This window comes from Pistacia vera, unplaced genomic scaffold (genome assembly GCF_008641045.1).
Source record: "Pistacia vera cultivar Batoury unplaced genomic scaffold, PisVer_v2 Contig678, whole genome shotgun sequence".
Lineage (NCBI taxonomy): Eukaryota > Viridiplantae > Streptophyta > Magnoliopsida > Sapindales > Anacardiaceae > Pistacia > Pistacia vera.
Genome location: NW_022196532.1, coordinates 941,448 through 960,866, shown reverse-complemented (window position 1 = coordinate 960,866; position 19,419 = coordinate 941,448). Strand labels below are relative to the sequence as shown.

Below are 19,419 nucleotides of genomic sequence, written 5' to 3'. Positions count from 1 at the left end.
TTCATTTGGGCCACGCTAGTGTGCTTGAAGCCCGTGGGCCGTTATTCTCAAATTTAAATCATATATGAAAAAAGGAATAACATTGGGGGCATTATTGTCATTAGATCTCAGGGAATGCCCTCAAAAACCCTAGTATAATCCACTTCGTTTTAGCTCTTCATATTAGGGTTTGGTTCCACTCCATCTTCACCGAACAGCGGCTGCAACTTCAGCAAACCCTAAACCGAAATGGTCTTTTTCTCTCTTTGTAGTTCTAGATTTGTTTTATAATTCCACTTAGTTCAATTGAATTGATTTATGCTATTTTTTTTTTAGCTTTAACGATTGAATTGAAAATGGCAAAGCAGGCTTCAGAGAAGAAATTGCAGAACCCAATGAGGGAAATTAAAGTGCAGAAGCTGGTTCTCAACATCTCTGTTGGTGAAAGTGGAGATCGTCTCACCAGAGCTGCCAAGGTTATATATATATTTGTTTTCACTATTTATTTGTTTTGATTCTTTTGTTTGGAGCTTAACGGGATTTGTTATTCCAGGTGCTAGAACAACTCAGTGGCCAAACTCCCGTTTTCTCGAAAGGTAATTGGTTTATTTGTGTTTTATTGATCGTATGGTCATAAAAAATTGTCGGAAAATATGGATGGGTTGTAGAAGCTATAAAAGTATGGATCTTAGATCTCTATGCATTTGATGTGTAATAAAGTTAATGGTTATTTCAACATAAACTGAGCATAGTGAAACTATATGATGGGCTGCTTGAGTTGGGCTTTTTAGTAATTTGCATAAGTTTGGGATTTTGTCATTGCTATTTCCTGATACTACATTATAATTCATGAATGAAAATTTCCAAAATTGTAATGACAATAATCTGTATAAAATTTGAGAAAGTCAACTGTTTGCTTTTTAAGTATCTTAACTGGGATGCGAATGTTTGAGTTTTGGCTTGCATTTTTTTAGCTGGTTTCATAAGAGATAGGCAGGTTGCAGTAAATCTTAGGTAGGTCATTTCAAAAGGTTTACATGCATCTTCCAGTTCGTTTTCAAATGAAAGTTCAGGTATTTTTTAGTGTTATAAATGCCAATTATTAGGAACTGTAGTTTGAAGTTTATGTGCTCCGGCTTTTTGGTCTTGGAGAGTGGCAAATGCTCCTAGTTTAATATGTTGCACAAGTGAAAAGAAAATGAATGTGGCTAAACCAATAAATTGAGTGCAGAGCTTGCAGTAAATTAATGTGGCTATTTTATTTTACTTTGCTCTAATGTACTCAGTAGCTATAATGATTTTATTCCTTTTTGTGGGAATAGCAAGGTACACTGTCCGTTCCTTTGGAATCAGAAGGAATGAAAAGATCGCTTGCTATGTCACAGTAAGGGGTGACAAGGCAATGCAGCTTTTGGAGAGTGGATTAAAAGTGAAGGAATATGAGCTGCTGCGAAGGAACTTCAGTGAAACCGGCTGTTTTGGATTTGGTATCCAGGAGCACATTGATCTTGGAATCAAGTAAGCTTATCTTTTCATAGAATTTTTTACATGCTGTCTATGTTAGCCCTGAGTGTGTCATTTTGCTAATTAGGCTTCAATTTTTTTTGGTTTTGGTATTTAGTTGGCTTAAGTTTGTTTAGTTTAATAGAACTGCTTATTGGCTCTTTGGTTGATTTTTTCACATAAATTCGTGCTTCATTAGTTATCAAGAATAGGTGCTCAGTGCATGTTGTTTGAGAATAGATGAATAGTGTGTTTGGTGTTTACTTATTGTGATGGTAGGACTGGAATATTTAATCACCTGTACATCGTCTTTTGGTTCTGTGCATTTGTTTTATTTGTTTCCAAATTCTTTTTATAGAGTTCATTGTAAATCCTCCTTTTTGCGGACTGCAAAAAACTAGGAGGTATTGATGGGGGCGAGTTAGTAAAATAAGCTCATAATTGTTGATGTTCTGTTTTGTATATGTGATGTGTCAATTCAAAGGTTGATATACATTCATTCCATTGATGGTCTGGCATAGTGTTAAGGTTAATTGTTTTATAAATAACTGTAGGGTTTTCTGGAATACATGATGTGATTGGTTTTTCCAACATAGCTGTTGATGATATACCTGTGTTTTTGAGTTGCATTGGTTCTTTCCTTACTAAATTTTGTTTGCTTGTTTAATTGTCATTAAAATTGGTTTCACTGGTGACTTTTTATTGCCCTCCCTGCCCTGCATCTGATGCATTCTCGGTTTGTATTACATCTAATATTATTATGTTTTTACCATCTCTTTCAAATTTCAGGTATGACCCTTCAACTGGTATTTATGGGATGGACTTCTATGTTGTTCTTGAGCGCCCGGGTTACCGTGTAGGCCGTCGCCGTCGGTGCAAGTCTCGTGTTGGGATCCAGCACAGGGTTACAAAAGAGGATGCTATGAAATGGTTCCAGGTCAAATATGAAGGAGTGATCCTTAACAAGGCCCAGAATATATCTTAAGCAATCAACAGATCTTTAGAACCGAATGAGATTTTGCGTTCATAGATTGACATTTTGTAGACAATGGTTATTTCTTACATTTTTCGATCTGGTTAATGCATTTAATAGACCAAGATATATTTTGCTCTTTTCTCAATATTATCCTAGATTTATATGATTCAGATGCACTCTTAAGATTTTGTTACTTTGTTTGGACATTGATTTACCTTGCGAGTATGCAAATTTCATTCTCTTTCACTATTCTTAATGAGTAATGTTACAGTTATTGAAAGGATTGTATCGAATTCATGCACTGAATGATGTAGTGTAATCTTGACCATCGATTAATATTAATTCATAATTAATCAATGGTTAAGATTGTGTTACGTCATTCGGTGTATGAATTCGGTGCACTTCTTTTCATATTGTATTATTTTCCGTTCTTAATTGGCGCAACTCTAATTTATTTATTCCTATATGTTTGACAATGACATTATGGGTTTAATGGTATGCTGCTGAGGAATTTGAGCAGGTATTATGTTGTGTGAGGCCGATTGGCATGCTTAAAAAAATTAAAGTGTTTAGATGATGGATTAAGGCACCTTATACATAATGAGTCACTTTTAATGTCGAATCCCCTCTGCAGAATTCCTGATTTGAACGTTCCAGATCCTCTGGGTTCGAGGTAAATCTGAGTTTGAGGAGCAGCGCATCAAAGCTGGTAGTGTAAATTTATTACGTGGAGTCAATTCATTTGAATATTTCCCATGTATTTTCAGCTTATAGTATCCAAATTTGCGGTGACACAGCCAGCCAAATTAACCCACTCTTGATATAATTTACAAGGTGTCCGTGCCCGAGTCCCTGATTTTGAAGTAGAGATGTTTGCATAATATGAATATGAAAACCCAAACTATCCCTTCGTTTTTGTTCACAATTATTTTATAATGATCAGTCCGTTGGCATCTACACTTTGATTCTTAAATAAGCATCTACTTGAACGTAAAAGTATATATCAGCTGACACAATTTATGACACTCGGAAAGACTGAAATAGTTAAAAATTTCATCGTAGCCATCTCAATTACTCGAAAACCTGGCTTGCCTCAAGGATACATATTATGAATAAATTCAAAATGTTTTTCACAAGCAGTGACATTTATCATCTACGTTTCATAAATACATGATATTTAGTGAGAAGCAAGTAAGCAAGCAAAAGTAGATAATGTTAGGTCTTTCAGCTAGGATCAAAGAATTAGAAATAGAACTGAGTTATGTTGGAGATAACATTCATTAATCTTTCTGAAACGACAGCCTCGAACTCCATCAGTTGGAGACGCCCAACTTAATCAAATTCTAAATTTAAGATCAGATTCTCTTTCACTTGTTCTATCCAGACAACAATAGTAGAATTTTAATTTCATAACAAAGGTAAAGTAGAGATTCAATGAGTATTTTGGGCAATTCTGGTTCTATATTCCGGTTTACCTTCAGCTATAAAAAAGATGGAAGAAGAACAAATTAAATTAAATACAACCATAGCATTCTTCAAGAAGATCATGCTTTTTTTGCTTTCAAAGGAGCATAAGTATCAAGAATTTCTTAAAAGGCATCAATATTTTACAGCAAAAGATAGAAACCAGGGGCTGACAAAAACATAGGTACCAATGTATCACGAATACATACTGTTTAGTTCAAAACAACAAAAACCATAGCGGCAAACCATGCAATTCAATAAAATCGGCAGTTTGGTGCACTGAATATCACCAAGAGAAAATCCGAAGATTGATCTATTATTCACGAGTTTACCTTCCATACCCTAAATCAACCAACCGCCCTCCCAAACAAACCTTTCCATTTACATCCCTGTCTTCAAACAAAGAATTAAAACAGCAAAAGGCAAAGCCTAAAAAAAAGAAAACCAGATGAACAGCCATGGATATTTTAGAGTGAATAGAAATTATCAATAGGCTTCCACGGACAATTTTTTGGGAAAAACTTCATGCGAAACATTTTCCATTCTACTTCAGCCGATTCAGTCTTTCTCATGTCAAAATTACAAACAAAATAGGTACAAGCTACCACTCGGCGTGTGCCAAATACAAGTCTCAAATCATGAGAAAAAGAAATGTTAAAAACAGATATAAAGAGCTAGAAATTACTTCATGGAATCACGAGTTTCTTGCCAGCATAGATGGTGTCCCCTGAAAGTCCATTAGCCTCTTTGATAGCATCAATGGACACCTAAGCAATTTCACGCAACAAAACAAAAAAAAAAAAAAAAAAAAAAAAAAAAAAAAAAAAAATTAAAGCGCATTTTGAACATTATTTCTATGAAAAAGCCGATAAATTATTCTGCAAACTGGAAGCAAATGAAAGGAAAAGATACCGCATATTTTCTAGAGAGACCCCAAAGCGTATCTCCCTTCACTATGTCAATTGTTCTGCATGATCTTGACTCGGGTTAACTTTGATCCGCACAACTACTAGGTTTCTACCACCAAAAGATAAATCTATAAATAAATAAAGCAAACAGTAAAAAATTCTAAAATATTTTTATAAAACCTACAAGAAAAGAACCAAAATTTATAAATAAATTTATCAGTGTAACATACCTTGGCGACGGGCAGTTGCGGTTGCGGTTGGGGAAGAGGTGGGCTGGGCTGAGTGGACTCGGCGAGTGGCTGACTGGTATCATTTTTATTTTTGTAGAGTGGGTTTAACGTTTTGAGGATGCTGATTGCAATGCCCGAGAAGACCACAAACCCCGCCGTTTTGGCGACGGCGGCTTCTCTACCGACTCCATTGCCGTCTTTGGAAGCACCGCGCGGGCTCGACATCGGGGTTTGGTTGAGTGATAAATCGAAGACGTTTGGTTAGATTAGGGATTCAAATTCAGACAGACGAGGTGATCGTTCAGACTCGAATCAAAATGCTGTCTGTTTAAATGAGCACGCGCGCGGTTTTCACGCGCGAGTGTGTTCCTTAAGCGGGAGGGAAAATGCCTTTTCTCAGGGAGGGATTCTCCTGAATTTGAGAAGCCCATTAGGATTAGGCCCGCCATTATCAAAATTTAAAACCATATTATATTTATAATAATTTGATAATTGGATAGAATCCAAATACTGTAGGGACTCTTGTCGTAGATTCTACAAAACAAAAGAGTGCAAGCAAGCAATTGTTTGAAGCGTGAGGCAACAATTATCCACGAGGTGACACGTGCAACATCTACGCTAAACTCCCTCCCACTGGATTCTTCTTCATTTCGTCCAGATTGTAAGGATGGCGTATGGCTGTCATGTCGCCATGTCAGCATTCAACCATTTCATGCCAAGATTTCTTCCTCCTCAAAATTTTCAGATATTCTATTATAACCCCTATAAAATCTAACTCTCTTGGACGTCATTATTTTCTTTTCTCTGATTTGCAGTTGGTTTTGCTTTTGCATGCATGCTTCGGCTATGGCTGCCCAGTTAATGACTCCTGTCTGCACTGATGCTCTCAAATTTCACAACCCATTATTGCATAGTTTTAGCTCAAGAGGGTCTTGGTCCTCCTCGGCGAATGGTAGTACTAGTTGGAGCTTGATCGTTCGTAGTGGTGGCAGAAAGAGAAGAGGCTGTGGCAGAATTAAAGTTGCCATAGACGGTTCAGCTTCCACGGATGCCATCGCTGATGACTATTACGCTGTTCTGGGTCTGGTAATTTTTGGATTTTTTTCTGTTTGGTTATTGAGAAAATGTTATGTAGAAACGTTGTAATGTGTTAAACTATTTGGGGACAAGATTCATAACTTCAAGTGTTTGAATCTTCCTAAAAGTTTGAATTTTGTTGGAATCACTTTACATTAAAAAAATTTAATTCATTTAAGATTTTAGATTGTAGGATTATTCTGCATAAAATTCCATTATTGTACAGTGCTTGGCCCGATTCAATACATCTGATTGTTGACTGTTATGTGTTAATAGCTGCCAGATGCCACACCAGAGCAGATTAAGAAAGCTTATTATAATTGCATGAAAGCTTGCCATCCAGACTTGAGTGGCAACGATCCAGAGACAACAAATTTTTGCATGTTCATTAATGAGGTCTACGCGGTGGGTTACCATTTGAAATGTAGTGGTTTTAGTTTGATTTAAGCCTTTCTTTTGCTTTTACTATAAATAGATTATTGCAGTACAGGTTCTCAGCGACCCTGTACAGCGCATGGTTTATGATGAAATTCATGGGTATGCATTGAGTGCAATCAACCCTTTCTTGGATGATTCTAGCCCGAAGGATCTTGCATTCGTTGACGAGTTTAGCTGCATAGGTATGTGAACTTGCTCCTCTACATGTTATGTGATCAAGAATTGAAGATGACAGGTGGTTGGGAGTGCATGCATTACAGAACATGTTGTTAGGTTCCTAGAAAAAAATTTATAAGAGTTACAGTAAGCTGGCATCTTTTCTTCACAGGCTGCAAAAATTGTGCCAATGTGGCCCCAGATGTGTTTGGAATTGAGGAAGACTTTGGAAGGGCCAGAGTTTATAGCCAGTGTGGGAACCCTGAATTAGTTCAACAAGCAATTGAGAGTTGGTAAATTCCTGCTTTGTGGATATTTGCAACACTATAAGATGCTTTAGTTTCGTGATTTTTATCTATTTTTAGCATAGCTATGAGGAAAGCATCGGTAATCCATCATTCATTCATCTGTTTCTATCTAGCTTGATGCCAATATATATGTAGATTGTTGTGAATTCATTTCATTGCTGATTGTCTCCTATTAGCTTCACATCCTTCTGTTGTAGTGTGAATTGAGTTCTTTCAGAATGATGTCATACACACACTCACCCACACATTATATAAGTAAACTCTTATTTTAGCATCTATTGCATGTTAGGAAGTTTCTAGATTAAATGAAATCAGAGAACTTAGTTAACAGATGTTCTGTGTTTCAGCCCAGTGGATTGCATTCACTGGACTTCAGCTGCTCAACTATCTTTGCTCGAAGATGAAATGCGCAGGGTAGAAAGAGTAAATGTAAGATTTACTATTGACAATTTCTGCCTTGTTGATATACTATGCAAAATTTTTCTGATACTTCATTTCAGATTTAGATGGTAAATGATATGTATTTGTGGGGCAGTTATACTTCACCAGTAGCTGTCTGACCTTAGTGGATTTACATCTATTTTTAGTAGTATTTTGTGGTTTAAGAATCACTCAAGTTGTTGGTTCATGTCTCCTAAATCTATGATGTGGGTCCTCTGTAATCTTTTGTGTCCTTGATCATATTCTTCAACCTCTGGAATATCTTCTTCAATTTACTTTCTAAAGCAAAGGAGAAAAGACATTGATGTTTTTCCTATTAAAAAAAAAAAAAAAAAGAGAGAGAAATTAATTCTTCAATGACACTTGTGTGACTTTTAAATGATGATCAGGTGGCCCTGATGCTTTCAGGAATGGGATCTGGATCAATGGATGTTTTTAGGATGGTAAGTCTGTTACATTTTCTTCATCATTTTTAAATCTTAATAATGTTATCAGTTCCTCCACTTGGTTGGATTTGCAGCTCTCACGTCAGTGTTCTTATGGTTTTGCAAAAGAGAAATAATTTTTCTCCATTTTGTAATCAAACAATCTGTGTTTGGAAATAGGGTTCTAATATTGATATAGTGTTCAGAGTATTGGATATTAATACTATTGCCTGATTATTTATGTGTGTATTTAATAGAGATACAGTATTCTAGCCTTTTTTTTTTTTTTTTTTTCGTGCATTATTTTTGATGCTGTAGCAATTTTAAATAGTCTTTTGCCCTGGCAGGCAAGTTCTCGATGGGAGAAGAGGCAAGCAAAAGTGTTGGTATGAAATCTACATCTTAAGTCAATTTAATCTTTGGTTTCAACAATTTTCTTCATTTGTGTATGAAACATTTCGTAACTCATAGTCTATTGAGCCATATGGATTATGAGAATTTTGATACTGTGGATTGGTTTGAGCTGCTGAAAGCAAACTATTTTGAAGCAAGGAGTTTCTCAGTTTTCCTATAATCTTCTAAATGCTTTGATTCGAAGAGATGTCTTTTATTACTGCTCTTCCTGGCAGAAACATTCAAGTTGGTTTTGGGCAATTACATTCTAAAATACTCTGACTATTTTGATGATGATTCCTAACTATTTGCAGGAGCAAGCTAAAATAAGGATGATGAAGGAGAAAGGTTCTGCGAAAACTGAAGCATACTGGAGCAATCTATGGGGCAACCCAAAAGAGTATCAAAATTCAGGTGAGAGGACTTTCATTAAGGGATTACTAATATCTTCTCTTCTTGGGTAGGTCTTTCCTTAATATTTTGAATTTTACTGCTTCTAGGTTATATTTTTGTATTTTTTATGCATTTAAGTATCTGATTATAGAAGCACAAGTGCACAACTGGACTTACAGCAGCTTTACTCTCTAAAACAATGCAAGAAAAAGATGTGGGTTTCTAATGAGAATAGGCATTGTGATTTATAATTTAATGTGATAGTTATAAAGGTCATAAAACAAATTTTCATGTCTGCTGTACATTTTTATTATTTCTTGTGTGGCCTCTGTTGTAATCTGTGTTTGGCTAGCTCTGCTTCTACCAAATATTAATGAAGCTTCATATGTGTTGTTGCAGAAGAGGAAGTCAAAGAGAGAGCAAGGAGGGCAGCGGAGGCCGCAAGGAGATGGAGGGAGTACTCAAGGAGAGGTGTTGACAAACCTCCCACCTTTAAACTTCCAAAGGCAACCTCCGGCAAGGAGAACTGAACTGGTAAATTCTGATACACCATCATATTCTTACAATTAAAATGTAACCAATTTAGTTATAGGTCTTATTTTATGACTCCAGAGTCTTGTTCCTCATTCATTCATGTGGAACCCATATCAATAGTTTAACGGTGTAAATAAGATTGTCTATATAGAATTAAATTCAGAAATAATATATATATATAGAATGAAATGCTACCTCTTTTTGTCTTTTTGGTGGATAAGCCTCATGGTTGTGAGTTGCTACCAAGTATGACTATATAGCTTTTTCAGAATCTTTCATCACAAGAAAACCTGTGTTGATTTGCTGATCATTTGACATTATTGTTGGCATATGACTATCATATACCCTTTTTTCTGTAATATTATTTTCCTTTCCACAGCTAACTATTTAGCTGTTTTCATTTAGTATTTGGAGAACATATGAACAGAATTGGAAAACGTAGCAGAACCACTTAACAAACTTTGAAAGAAATGTTAGAAAAATCCTTTGAATGTGACTGTAAGAGCCGCCTCTTCTGTTGGTAATTTCTTTTTGCCCTCTTCCTGTGAGTGTGACCTCTCTAGCAGTCATATTTGCAGTATACAAACATATCGACTCATTTCCAGCTTTTCCCTGTACACAATATACATGTGTTATTAATAACAGTTATGGTTAGACATTCATGCCTTATGGCAAAGTTCTGTTGTTATACCAATTCGTGATCAATCAATCGCAAATCACACACAAACTAACATATCAACACACACATAAGAGCAACTAGATTTATCGTGATTCACCTTTCCAAAACTAGAAAGACTACATCCACGTTGAGTTCCAAGAATTTTTGGGCTCACTGCACTAGGAATAAAGAGTTCTTTACAACTTACAACGATTCTCAAAGACACGCACAACTCTCAATCTTGAACAAACCCCCCAAACCGTTAATCTATAGAGAAACCTAGACCAGCTTCACTAATCCTGAAGGAAATACTACCCTCACAATACAATTCCAGATTGTAAAACCGATTACACAGATTTGAGACAAGATTGAAGAACCCTAACCAAAGCACCAAGAATCCTAATTCGTACACACGAGAGAGAGCTCTAGGAATCTACAAAGAAGCTTGCTTATATAGGGTTGACTTGCTGGATAAATTCTTGCCATTGGATGTTGATTGCTTCAATAGTTAGGATTGTCTCATATGAGTATAAAAAACGGCAGCGTGTTGTTAAGTGTTGTATGTAGAAACGTTAGCGTTTTGGGCTTCACACATTTGACAATTCTCCACCTTGAAGCTCAAAACCTTGCAACTCCAGATTTCCTAAGTGCAGCAAACCATCCAAAATTCCCTTCACAGCTTAGTTGCCACCCATTATTTCACAAACAGCAGGTTCAAGCAATGATTGAACTTGGCAACAATTACAATCTTGGTACCCATATCAGCAGGATTATCTTTAATTGAGACTTTCTTCAAGATAATCAGTCATTGGGCAATTAGATCTCTGACAAAATGAAATTTTACATCCATATGGTTGGTCCTATCATGATAGACAGGATTCTTGCTTAGGTGAATGGCGTTTTGGCTGTCTGAATAAATGGTGGCTACTTCATCGATCAAATCTACTTCAGACAAAATTCCTTAAAGCCATAGTGCTTCCTTGAACACATTAGCGATGGCCACAGACTCTGCCTCAGTTGAGGAGAGTGTTACAATAGGCTGAAGTTGGGATTTCCAGCTCACACAATTCCTTCCTAACGTGAAGAAATAAGAGGTGGTTGACTTCCTTGTGTCTTTATCATCTGCAAAGTCAGAGTCTACAAAGCTTACAAGATCAAGTGAATTATATCTTTTACAGTATTCCAAACCAACATGTGAAGTATCATTAATATACCTTAGGACCCATTTAAGAGCAAACCAGTGTTTTGACTCAAGATTGGTCATAAAACAACTCAGCAAAGACATGGCAAAGGAGAGGTCAGGCTTGGTGCTAATCATGGCATACATGACTGACCCTATTACATTGGCATAAGAGACATTTTCCATCTTTATTAACTCAACATCTATTTTAGGACATTAGTGTTTACTAAGTGTAAAATGACTAGCTAAAGGCATGGACACAACCTTAGAGTCAACCATGTTAAACTTAGAAACTAGTTTTTGCAAGTATGAACTTTGAGTTAATCTTAATTCATGGCATTTTCTATTTCTATGTATTACCATTCCTAATATCTTTTTAGTACATCTTAAGTCTTTCATGTCAAACTTAGCCTTAAGTTTACCTTTTAACTCATCTATTCTAGACTTAGATTTGGTAATCAAAAGCTTGTCATCCACATATAAGAATAAATACAAAGGTATATCATTATCCAAAGCAAAATAAAAGCAACTATCATATTTGCTCCTGTTAAACCCAATGCTTAAAATGAATACGTCAAACCTTTTGTACCATTGCCTAGGGGACCGTTTCAGTCCATACAAGGACTTATGTAGCAAACACACATGATTGGGAAGTTTTTTATCAACAAATCCAGTAGGTTGCCTCATACATATCTTCTCTTCTAAATTACCATGTAGAAAGACAGTCCTAACATCTAGTTGCTCTAGTTCTAGGTCATAATGTACAACTACAGACAACATAAGCCTAATTGTTTTATACTTAAATATTGGTGAGAAAATTTCATTAAAGTCTGTCTTCCCTTTATCTGTAACCTTTAGCTACAAGTCTAGCCTTATACCTAAGAGAGTCAGAAAGATTTATACCTTCGTTTACCTTGAATAACCATTGACATTCAACTAGTTTCTGATCTTTTGGAGTTGGGACCAAGGACCAGGTTCTGTTGACTTTCAGTGACTGCATTTCTTCTTCCATTGCAACCTACCACTTGTCCTTGTCTTTTGACCTGATTGCTTTATCATAGCTATCAGGTTTAGTTCTAAATACTTTAGCTCAGGCCCCCAATGCAGTATAGATCAGATCAACATAAGAATATCTTGTTGGAGGTCTGATCTCTTTGCGGGTCCTATCTCTGGTTAGTTGATATTGTGCCAAAGACTCTTCTTGAGTTGGTTCAAGGTTCTTAGTTGGTTCACCCTCATGGTCATGATCCAAGGCTGCCACTTCAATTTCTTCATATGTATCTCCTTCATCAGTTTGTGCACTTGAGGGCTCCACCTGAATTTGTGTCCTTGCACTTGGTTCTTGACTCAGAGTCAATGCTAGAAGTACATGCATCACGGTTAGTAATTTTGCAAGGAAATATATTTTCATTAAAAATAGCATCCCTACTAATGATTGTTTTAACCCCTGGTGCATTCCTCTCCTATAACCTACACCCCTTAATCCCTTCCTAATATCCAAGAAATACATACTTGAGCGACCTAGGTTCAAGATTCCCTTCATTTGTGTGTGCATAGGCTGCACACCAAAAGACCCTAAGGTGGCTTAAATTTGGCTTTCTTTTAGACCATCTCTCTTCAAGATAGGTGAAACTTATTTCACTAGAGGGACTCCGGTTAACTAAATAGGTTGCTTTGTTGAGGGCTTCTCCCCAAAAGGTCTTCGGTAATCCTGATGTGAACAGTAAACATCTCATCTTCTCCAACAGAGTCATATTCATTCTCTCAACCACTCCATTTTGCTGAGGAGTATCCCTTACTGTTCTATGTCTCAATATGCCATGATCACTACAGTATCTGTCAAACTCTGAATTGCAAAACTCTAGCCCATTATCAGTCCTAAGGGCTTTAACTTTTCTGTCCACCTGATTCTCTACAAGGGTTTGCCAACTCTTAAACCTATCTAAGGCCTCATCTTTAGTCCTAAATAAGAATACCCAAACTTTCTTACTGTAGTCATCAACTATAGACAAAAAATAGCTACTGACCCCATGAGATTTTACCCTTTCAGGCCTCCAAAGATTAGCATGTAAGTATTCTAGGCAATTAGTGGCTTGGTGTGTCCCCTTATGAAAGCTCAGCCTATGTTGCTTTCCCATTATACAAATTTTGCAAAAATTCATATAACTAATGACATCCCTGCCAAACAGACCCTGTTTACTTAGAGTATCTATGCCTTTTTTGCTCATATGGCTTAACCTTAAGTGTCATTTCTCAGTAACAGACAAATTAGTAGTAAGCAGTACAATATTCAAACAATCAGAATAATGATTCCCACACAAGATTTACAGCCCATTCCTTTTTACCCCACTAGAACTATGTTGTTGCCCTTATAGACATTTAAGCACCCATTTTCAGCCTTATAACAACACTCGGACTCATCTAGGGTTTCTCGTGAGATCAGATTTCTCTTAAGTTCTGAAATGTATCTAACCTTAGTCAGTTTGACTAATTTTCCATTATCCAACCTCAAAGTTATACTACTTATAGACATTTAAGCATCCATTTTCAGCCTTATAACAACACTCGATTTCATCTAGGGTTCCTAGTGAGATCAGATTTCTCATAAGTTCTGAAATGTATCTAACCTTAGTCAGTTTGACTAGTTTTCCATTATCCAACCTCAAAGTTATACTAACAACGTCCTAAACTCTACAGGCATTATTGTTACCCATGAACACTGTTTCAAGGTCACTAGGCTTAAAATCTTGGATCCAATTCTTATTCGGACTCATATGGAATGAGCAACTAGAATCCAACACCCATTCCCCTATAATGTCAGACTTAGACATTGTCAGGACCTTTGATTCTTCAATACTGTGTTTGGTGGTAGCTAGATTACTCTCAGTGTTAGCATTCTTGTGTTTTTTAATCCACTCAAAACAATTCTTTTTTAGATGTTCAGTTTTATTACAGTTGAAACATTTTCAGGTTTCCCCTTTAGACTTATGTGTGTTTTTACCCTTTTTTTTTTTTTTTTTTTTTTGTTCCTAGGGCCATTAACATGATAAGAGTTACTACCCACATGACCTGTTCCTAGGGCCATTAACATGATAAGAGTTACTACCCACATGACCTGTTTCTCCCTTACCCTTAACAAACAGACTATTATTGCTCTTCTTTTGAGCCCTGAGTTCTAACTCCCTAGCTTTTAACCTAGCAACTATCAATTCTACACTAGGTATAGTACCCGTGTACTGTAGAGCATTCTTTACCACCTGATACTCCTCAGTCAATGAATTTAAAAGAATTATGGCAAGGTTGGAGTCATTGAGTTCTTGATCAATGCCCTTAAGAACCAGGGTCATTTTCAAGAACTCATTAAGGTTCTCCTTAATAGTCCTATTACTATCCATTTTATAAGAAAAAAGAGCACCCTTTAAATATGCAAGATTAGGCGCTGATTGTAAAGAGTAAAGAGATTCAAGCTTACCCTAGAGGCTGATTGGGATTTCAAACCCATCAACCTTACATAGCACATTGTCGGAGAGATTCATAATGATCAAATTATAGGCCTCATCATCTACTTCGACCTTCTTCTTTAGCTTCTCCTCTGGCCATTTGGTGGGGTCCTTCTCTAGTGCGATAGCCACTTTGTTGTGGGACAACAAAGCCTTCATCTTCTTTTTCCAATTAGTAAAATCGATCTTTCCGTCATATTGGGTGATCTCAACCCTAGTTGTACTCATGATTGGATCGAGGTGATTGTGTTTGGTGATTACTAGACGAAACCCTAGAAATCAAGATTGATTTCTGATTTTTTTCCCGAATTGACAACACGAATTGAGAGAATTTCTAACCCTAGACTCCATCGAGACTATTAATCAAGAAATCCCCAATTTTGACAAAACCTTAGATTTCGAAATCAAGAAACCCTAAGGATTGACAACCCTCACTGTGCTCTAATACCACTGTTATACCAATTTGTGATCAATCAACCGCAAATCACACACAAACTAACATATCAACACACATACAAGATCAAGAACACAAGAACAATCAAATTTACCGTGATTCACCTTTCCAAAACTGGAAAGACTATGTCTACTTTGAGCTCCAAGAATTTTTGGGCTCACTGCTCTAGGAATAAAGAGTTCTTTACAACTTACAACAATTCTCAAAGACATGCACAACTCTCAATCTTGAACAAACCCCCCAAACCGTTAATCTATAGAGAAACCTGAACCAGCCTTTCTAATCCTGAAAGAAATACTACCCTCACAGTACAATTCCAGATTGTAACACCGATTACACATACTTGAGACAAGATTGAAGAACCCTAACCAAAGCACCAAGAATCCTAATTCGCACACACGAGAGAGAGCTCTAAGAATCTGCAAAGAAGCTTGCTTATATAGGGTTGACTTGCTGGATAAATTCTGGTCATTGGATGTTGATTGCTTCAACGGCTAGGATTGTCTCATATGAGTATAAAAAACGGTAGCATGTTGTTAAGTGTTGTATGCAGAACATGGTTATTAGTATCCTACGATACTCGTTATGTATTATACGATACGATTTGATATAGGTCGTCAACGATACGTATCAAAGAGTGTAAACTTTTTGATACGTTGATATGTATCCTACGATATGATACGTATCCGTTCGTATCTTTAAAAATATCGATACGACTTTATTAATTTGGGCCAAATGCCCAAAAAAAATTCGGGTTAGAATCGGGTCACCCAACCCAGTTCACTAAAATTTGCCCATTTTGCATGAAGAAAGTGAAGAAGAACATGTGTTGTCCATTTTGCATGATAATAATAATACAAGTGGAGATATAGATATTGACATTGATCTTAGAAATGATATAAATGGTTGAGAGAAAATAATATAAATTCTTAATTTTGATTGTGTAATATCATAATTTAAAGCTAATAATACCACAAAATTCTTTAATTAATTTTGGGAATAATATTAATTTTTAGAAAATTTTGATTATTTATTTATTATTATATTAATTTTTTGAAAAAAAGCATATCCTACGATACGCGATACATGATTCAAAAAATTAAGTTTTCGATACACGATACGATACGCGATTTGACAACTATGTGCAGAAACGTTAGCGTTTGGGGCTTCATTCACACATTTAACATTTGTCATACCACACCTAGGTCAGGATAAGCAACATGAACGCCATTCCTTCTCTGCCATACCCAACCTTTGCCAGCATATCATGGTTCATTCATACAGGCCAGCCGTGACGCCACCACTATGGTCAACATCTGATTTTCAACATTGTTAGAACACTCTTCTTTTTTCTCTCTTAGTTGGTAAATAAACTTGAATGATTTTAGTCCCATGATAGTTGGCTTGGATGATCATGAAATTTAAATTAACAAGTCTTTTCATATAACTGAGTATATTTTTTTCTTCTGACAAATGAAAAACTACAACGTGACGGAGTAGTTTGAATTTAACTGAAATTTATTAAATATCTTATTAGATTATGTCTTTGTATATACTGTATTTAGAGCCCTAATACATCACTAAAACTTAATTAAACTAAGAAAAAAATGAGCCAAAGGGCCACTGCTTACACTAGAATGGATTATCAAATATCAATAGTTTAAACTTAAAATATTATAATTGCAAGTCTTTTAAAATTAACAATAAGTGGGTGTGAATAAGACATCGGAGTGATCTCCCTTGTCAATGGGTGTTTTGCAAAAGTGGTTCTCTTGCAGCTCCTAAATATTCTGTATTGTCAGCAAAGAAGTGCCTATCTCGTTGGAGTTCCACTTTCATTATTGGCAAACCAATACTCAAGTATTTAAATCAAATTATAATTGCTTCTTTTGTTATATATTTTTCTATTTCTTAACTGGGGGTAATAAATTAAAAGGTGCCACTAATATAATGAGCCTGCTAATATTGTTGACCTATTCAATAATGGAACTTGGCAATGCAGTAATACGTTGTTTATATTATCATATGAATGTTAATATGATTACCGGATTGGCATAATCAACCCAAATCGTCTTTTACAGAATCTTTCAAGAGGAAGAAGAAGAGAAACTGTTGCCAAAATTTGGTGAAATCATCATATAGCCTGACTCAGATAAATGTTTCATTATTTACATTAACAAATGTTGCAGTGCAGAGAAAGCCACAAAATTGACCTAACAAAAACATCACAAGTCACAAAAGCAACCCTGAATTACCATTTAAAAAAAAGAAACAAAATTTGTACTCGTTATCTTACTGTTGATGCAACAGTATGAGCCCAAAACTTGAGATGATCTTTCATGTTGACTTCACTTCTAAGAGATGGAATTCTCCAATTCATCAATGGATTCTCTATCTTTCTTTGATGCCCCAAAACATCCCATGCTTCGGATAAATAAGGCCTGGACACAATAGTTTTGTCACTCCATTCTTCTTGATGAGTATTTACATTTTCTCCATTGCTTTTTCTCAATCTTTGCAGCCCAGGAAGTATAGAGACCAAACTCGAATCTTTATCTTCCTCAGAGAACACAAAACCCAGATCCATAAACCCTTTTAGCTCCTTAAACTCAAGGTCTGATAAGCTCTTACTGTTTTCCTTTTTTCTCCTTTTTCTTTTTTCACTCAATACTTGTGGCCTCACAACTGTTTCTAGATTCCCTACCTCCACAACCTCCTCTTCCTGTTTAACATCTTCACTCGAAAAGTTCAAAACTTCTTTCCCAGATAGAATAGTTTCGAGCTTCGTTGTTCTAAGTAAGGAGTCCGGAGAGTAAGAATCAGGGGACAAACTCGTTTTGGAGCTCAAAGCCTGGTCACTGAGAGATCTGATATGGAGAGTTGGTAAGCGTGAAACAATCGGTTCTTGAGGTTGTTTCTGAATTTCAAGAACTGGGTTTGTTTGGTGGAGAGACGAAAGTGGCTTCTTGGAGAAGATTCCATGTTCAAACCAGTAAGAATCCAAGAGCTCAAAAATTTCCTCTGCAGCCATTGCTGTGAAAAAAAGTTCAGTCTGCAGACTGGAGCCTGTGAGAGGTGTAAAGTTACCAAATTTAAAATTATATACATAGTAGTTACTTGACAATAATGCCCCTGGTTTCAAGCCAATATTGCGGAATTGATGTAAACTATTACCACATGTGATATGTTTCATGGTTGTCTTAGACTTGCTAGAAACGAGAAAGTAGTTGATAAGGAATCATCATTGTCAACAAACAAATTCGCCTATTTAATGCACACATATCTATCTATTTTTTAACATATATATTTTTTTAAGGGAGGTACTTAAGCTGAATTTGCATGTATCCCAATTTTTGCATATGTACCTCAATTAATTTATAAAGTTTATTAAACACTTTATAAACTCAAAAGATTATAAGTCACAAAGGAATAGGTAATCCCAAGATTTGAACCTACGTCTCAACGAAAAGAGCAAATTTCTTTAACCATCAAACTAATTCTTTATGGTTAATTTTTTTTTTCCTTTTTATGATATCCCAAATAAAACATTATACTTATCATAATAAATGTCACAAATATAAACTCTATCAATATTAAAGAAAAAAATAGATTTTTGTGTATTTTCTATGTATTTCGTATGATATTATTTCACATAAAAAATAATAAAATTCAATTATGCATTAATGGCTAGTTCACCTTTTACCTTTTTCATGCCCAATTATGGAGTCTGACAAACTTGCCTTTCTTATTGTTGGGTAGTCTGGAAAGAAAATAGGAAATTGTCCCGACAAAGTAAAAATATGTAAGGTAAGAGGGTATTTTAGGTAAAAATAGAATTGTAATAGCGCCTAATGTTCCGATACTCATAATTTGGAGGGGGCTTGCTACAAACACAATGCTTAAAGTTGACGAATCATCATGATATTTGGCTTTTTTCTTCGACAGTTGGACCGCCCTTATCATTATTTAATTTTATTAATTAATGACATCAATTTAATTAATTGCACAAACTATGGCCGGCACAAAATTGTCTTTCTACCTTGTCATTTTGGAAGACATTTTTATCTACATATTTTTCAAAAAAATAAGGCAACCAAATTCTAGCAATAATTTTCTGACAATAATTACTTTCATTATTGGATATTGAATATTAAATAACCTAGATTTAGGAAAATAAAAATGTTAGAACTTATCCTGAATAAGGAGCCACATAAGGTCCATCTGGTCAACATCAAATCATGATGTGTATGGAGCACCAAATCCGCAGTTTAGGCTTTTTTTTTTCCTTTTTTCTTTTTATATTGATATTAATATTAAATTTGCAAGTTGAAGGCCATGCACACCAATAACTATCCAAATTAATAATATTAGGTGCACTAACAAAAATCTTATTAACCCAAGT

General features: G+C 35.7%; 4 protein-coding genes and 1 long non-coding RNA gene across 6 annotated transcripts; 2 read left to right on the top strand and 3 right to left on the bottom strand.

Moving 5' to 3' along the window:
- Nucleotides 1-142: 142 nt before the first annotated feature.
- Nucleotides 143-2,707, top strand: LOC116113375 (60S ribosomal protein L11-like). Its single transcript, XM_031399531.1, has 5 exons — nt 143-231; nt 348-455; nt 533-575; nt 1,302-1,497; nt 2,272-2,707. The coding sequence occupies exons 1-5, from the start codon at nt 229-231 to the stop codon at nt 2,465-2,467; spliced, it is 546 nt and encodes a 181-aa protein (XP_031255391.1). The 5' UTR covers nt 143-228; the 3' UTR covers nt 2,468-2,707.
- Nucleotides 2,708-3,776: 1,069 nt separating this feature from the next.
- On the bottom strand, nt 3,777-5,495 carry LOC116113379. Of its 2 annotated transcripts, XR_004125397.1 has the most exons (4): nt 5,061-5,495; nt 4,835-4,939; nt 4,608-4,689; nt 3,777-4,311 (listed from the first exon to the last, which is right to left on the bottom strand). It is a non-coding gene; the product is annotated as an uncharacterized LOC116113379 (long non-coding RNA). The 2 variants fall into 2 exon arrangements; XR_004125396.1 differs by lacking the exon at nt 3,777-4,311 and having other exon boundaries at nt 4,551-4,689.
- Nucleotides 5,496-5,708: 213 nt separating this feature from the next.
- Nucleotides 5,709-9,221, top strand: LOC116113373 (chaperone protein dnaJ C76, chloroplastic-like). Its single transcript, XM_031399529.1, has 9 exons — nt 5,709-6,146; nt 6,414-6,542; nt 6,628-6,757; nt 6,904-7,024; nt 7,387-7,468; nt 7,870-7,923; nt 8,253-8,291; nt 8,613-8,712; nt 9,091-9,221. The coding sequence occupies exons 1-9, from the start codon at nt 5,892-5,894 to the stop codon at nt 9,219-9,221; spliced, it is 1,041 nt and encodes a 346-aa protein (XP_031255389.1). The 5' UTR covers nt 5,709-5,891.
- A 1,623-nt stretch (nt 9,222-10,844) lies between these two features.
- On the bottom strand, nt 10,845-11,249 carry LOC116113344 (secreted RxLR effector protein 161-like). Its single transcript, XM_031399493.1, has one exon. It carries the CDS (start codon nt 11,247-11,249, stop codon nt 10,845-10,847), a length of 405 nt encoding a protein of 134 aa, XP_031255353.1.
- A 5,956-nt stretch (nt 11,250-17,205) lies between these two features.
- LOC116113384 lies at nt 17,206-18,063 on the bottom strand. Its single transcript, XM_031399536.1, has one exon. It carries the CDS (start codon nt 18,046-18,048, stop codon nt 17,305-17,307), a length of 744 nt encoding a protein of 247 aa, XP_031255396.1. The 5' UTR covers nt 18,049-18,063; the 3' UTR covers nt 17,206-17,304.
- Nucleotides 18,064-19,419: the final 1,356 nt, after the last annotated feature.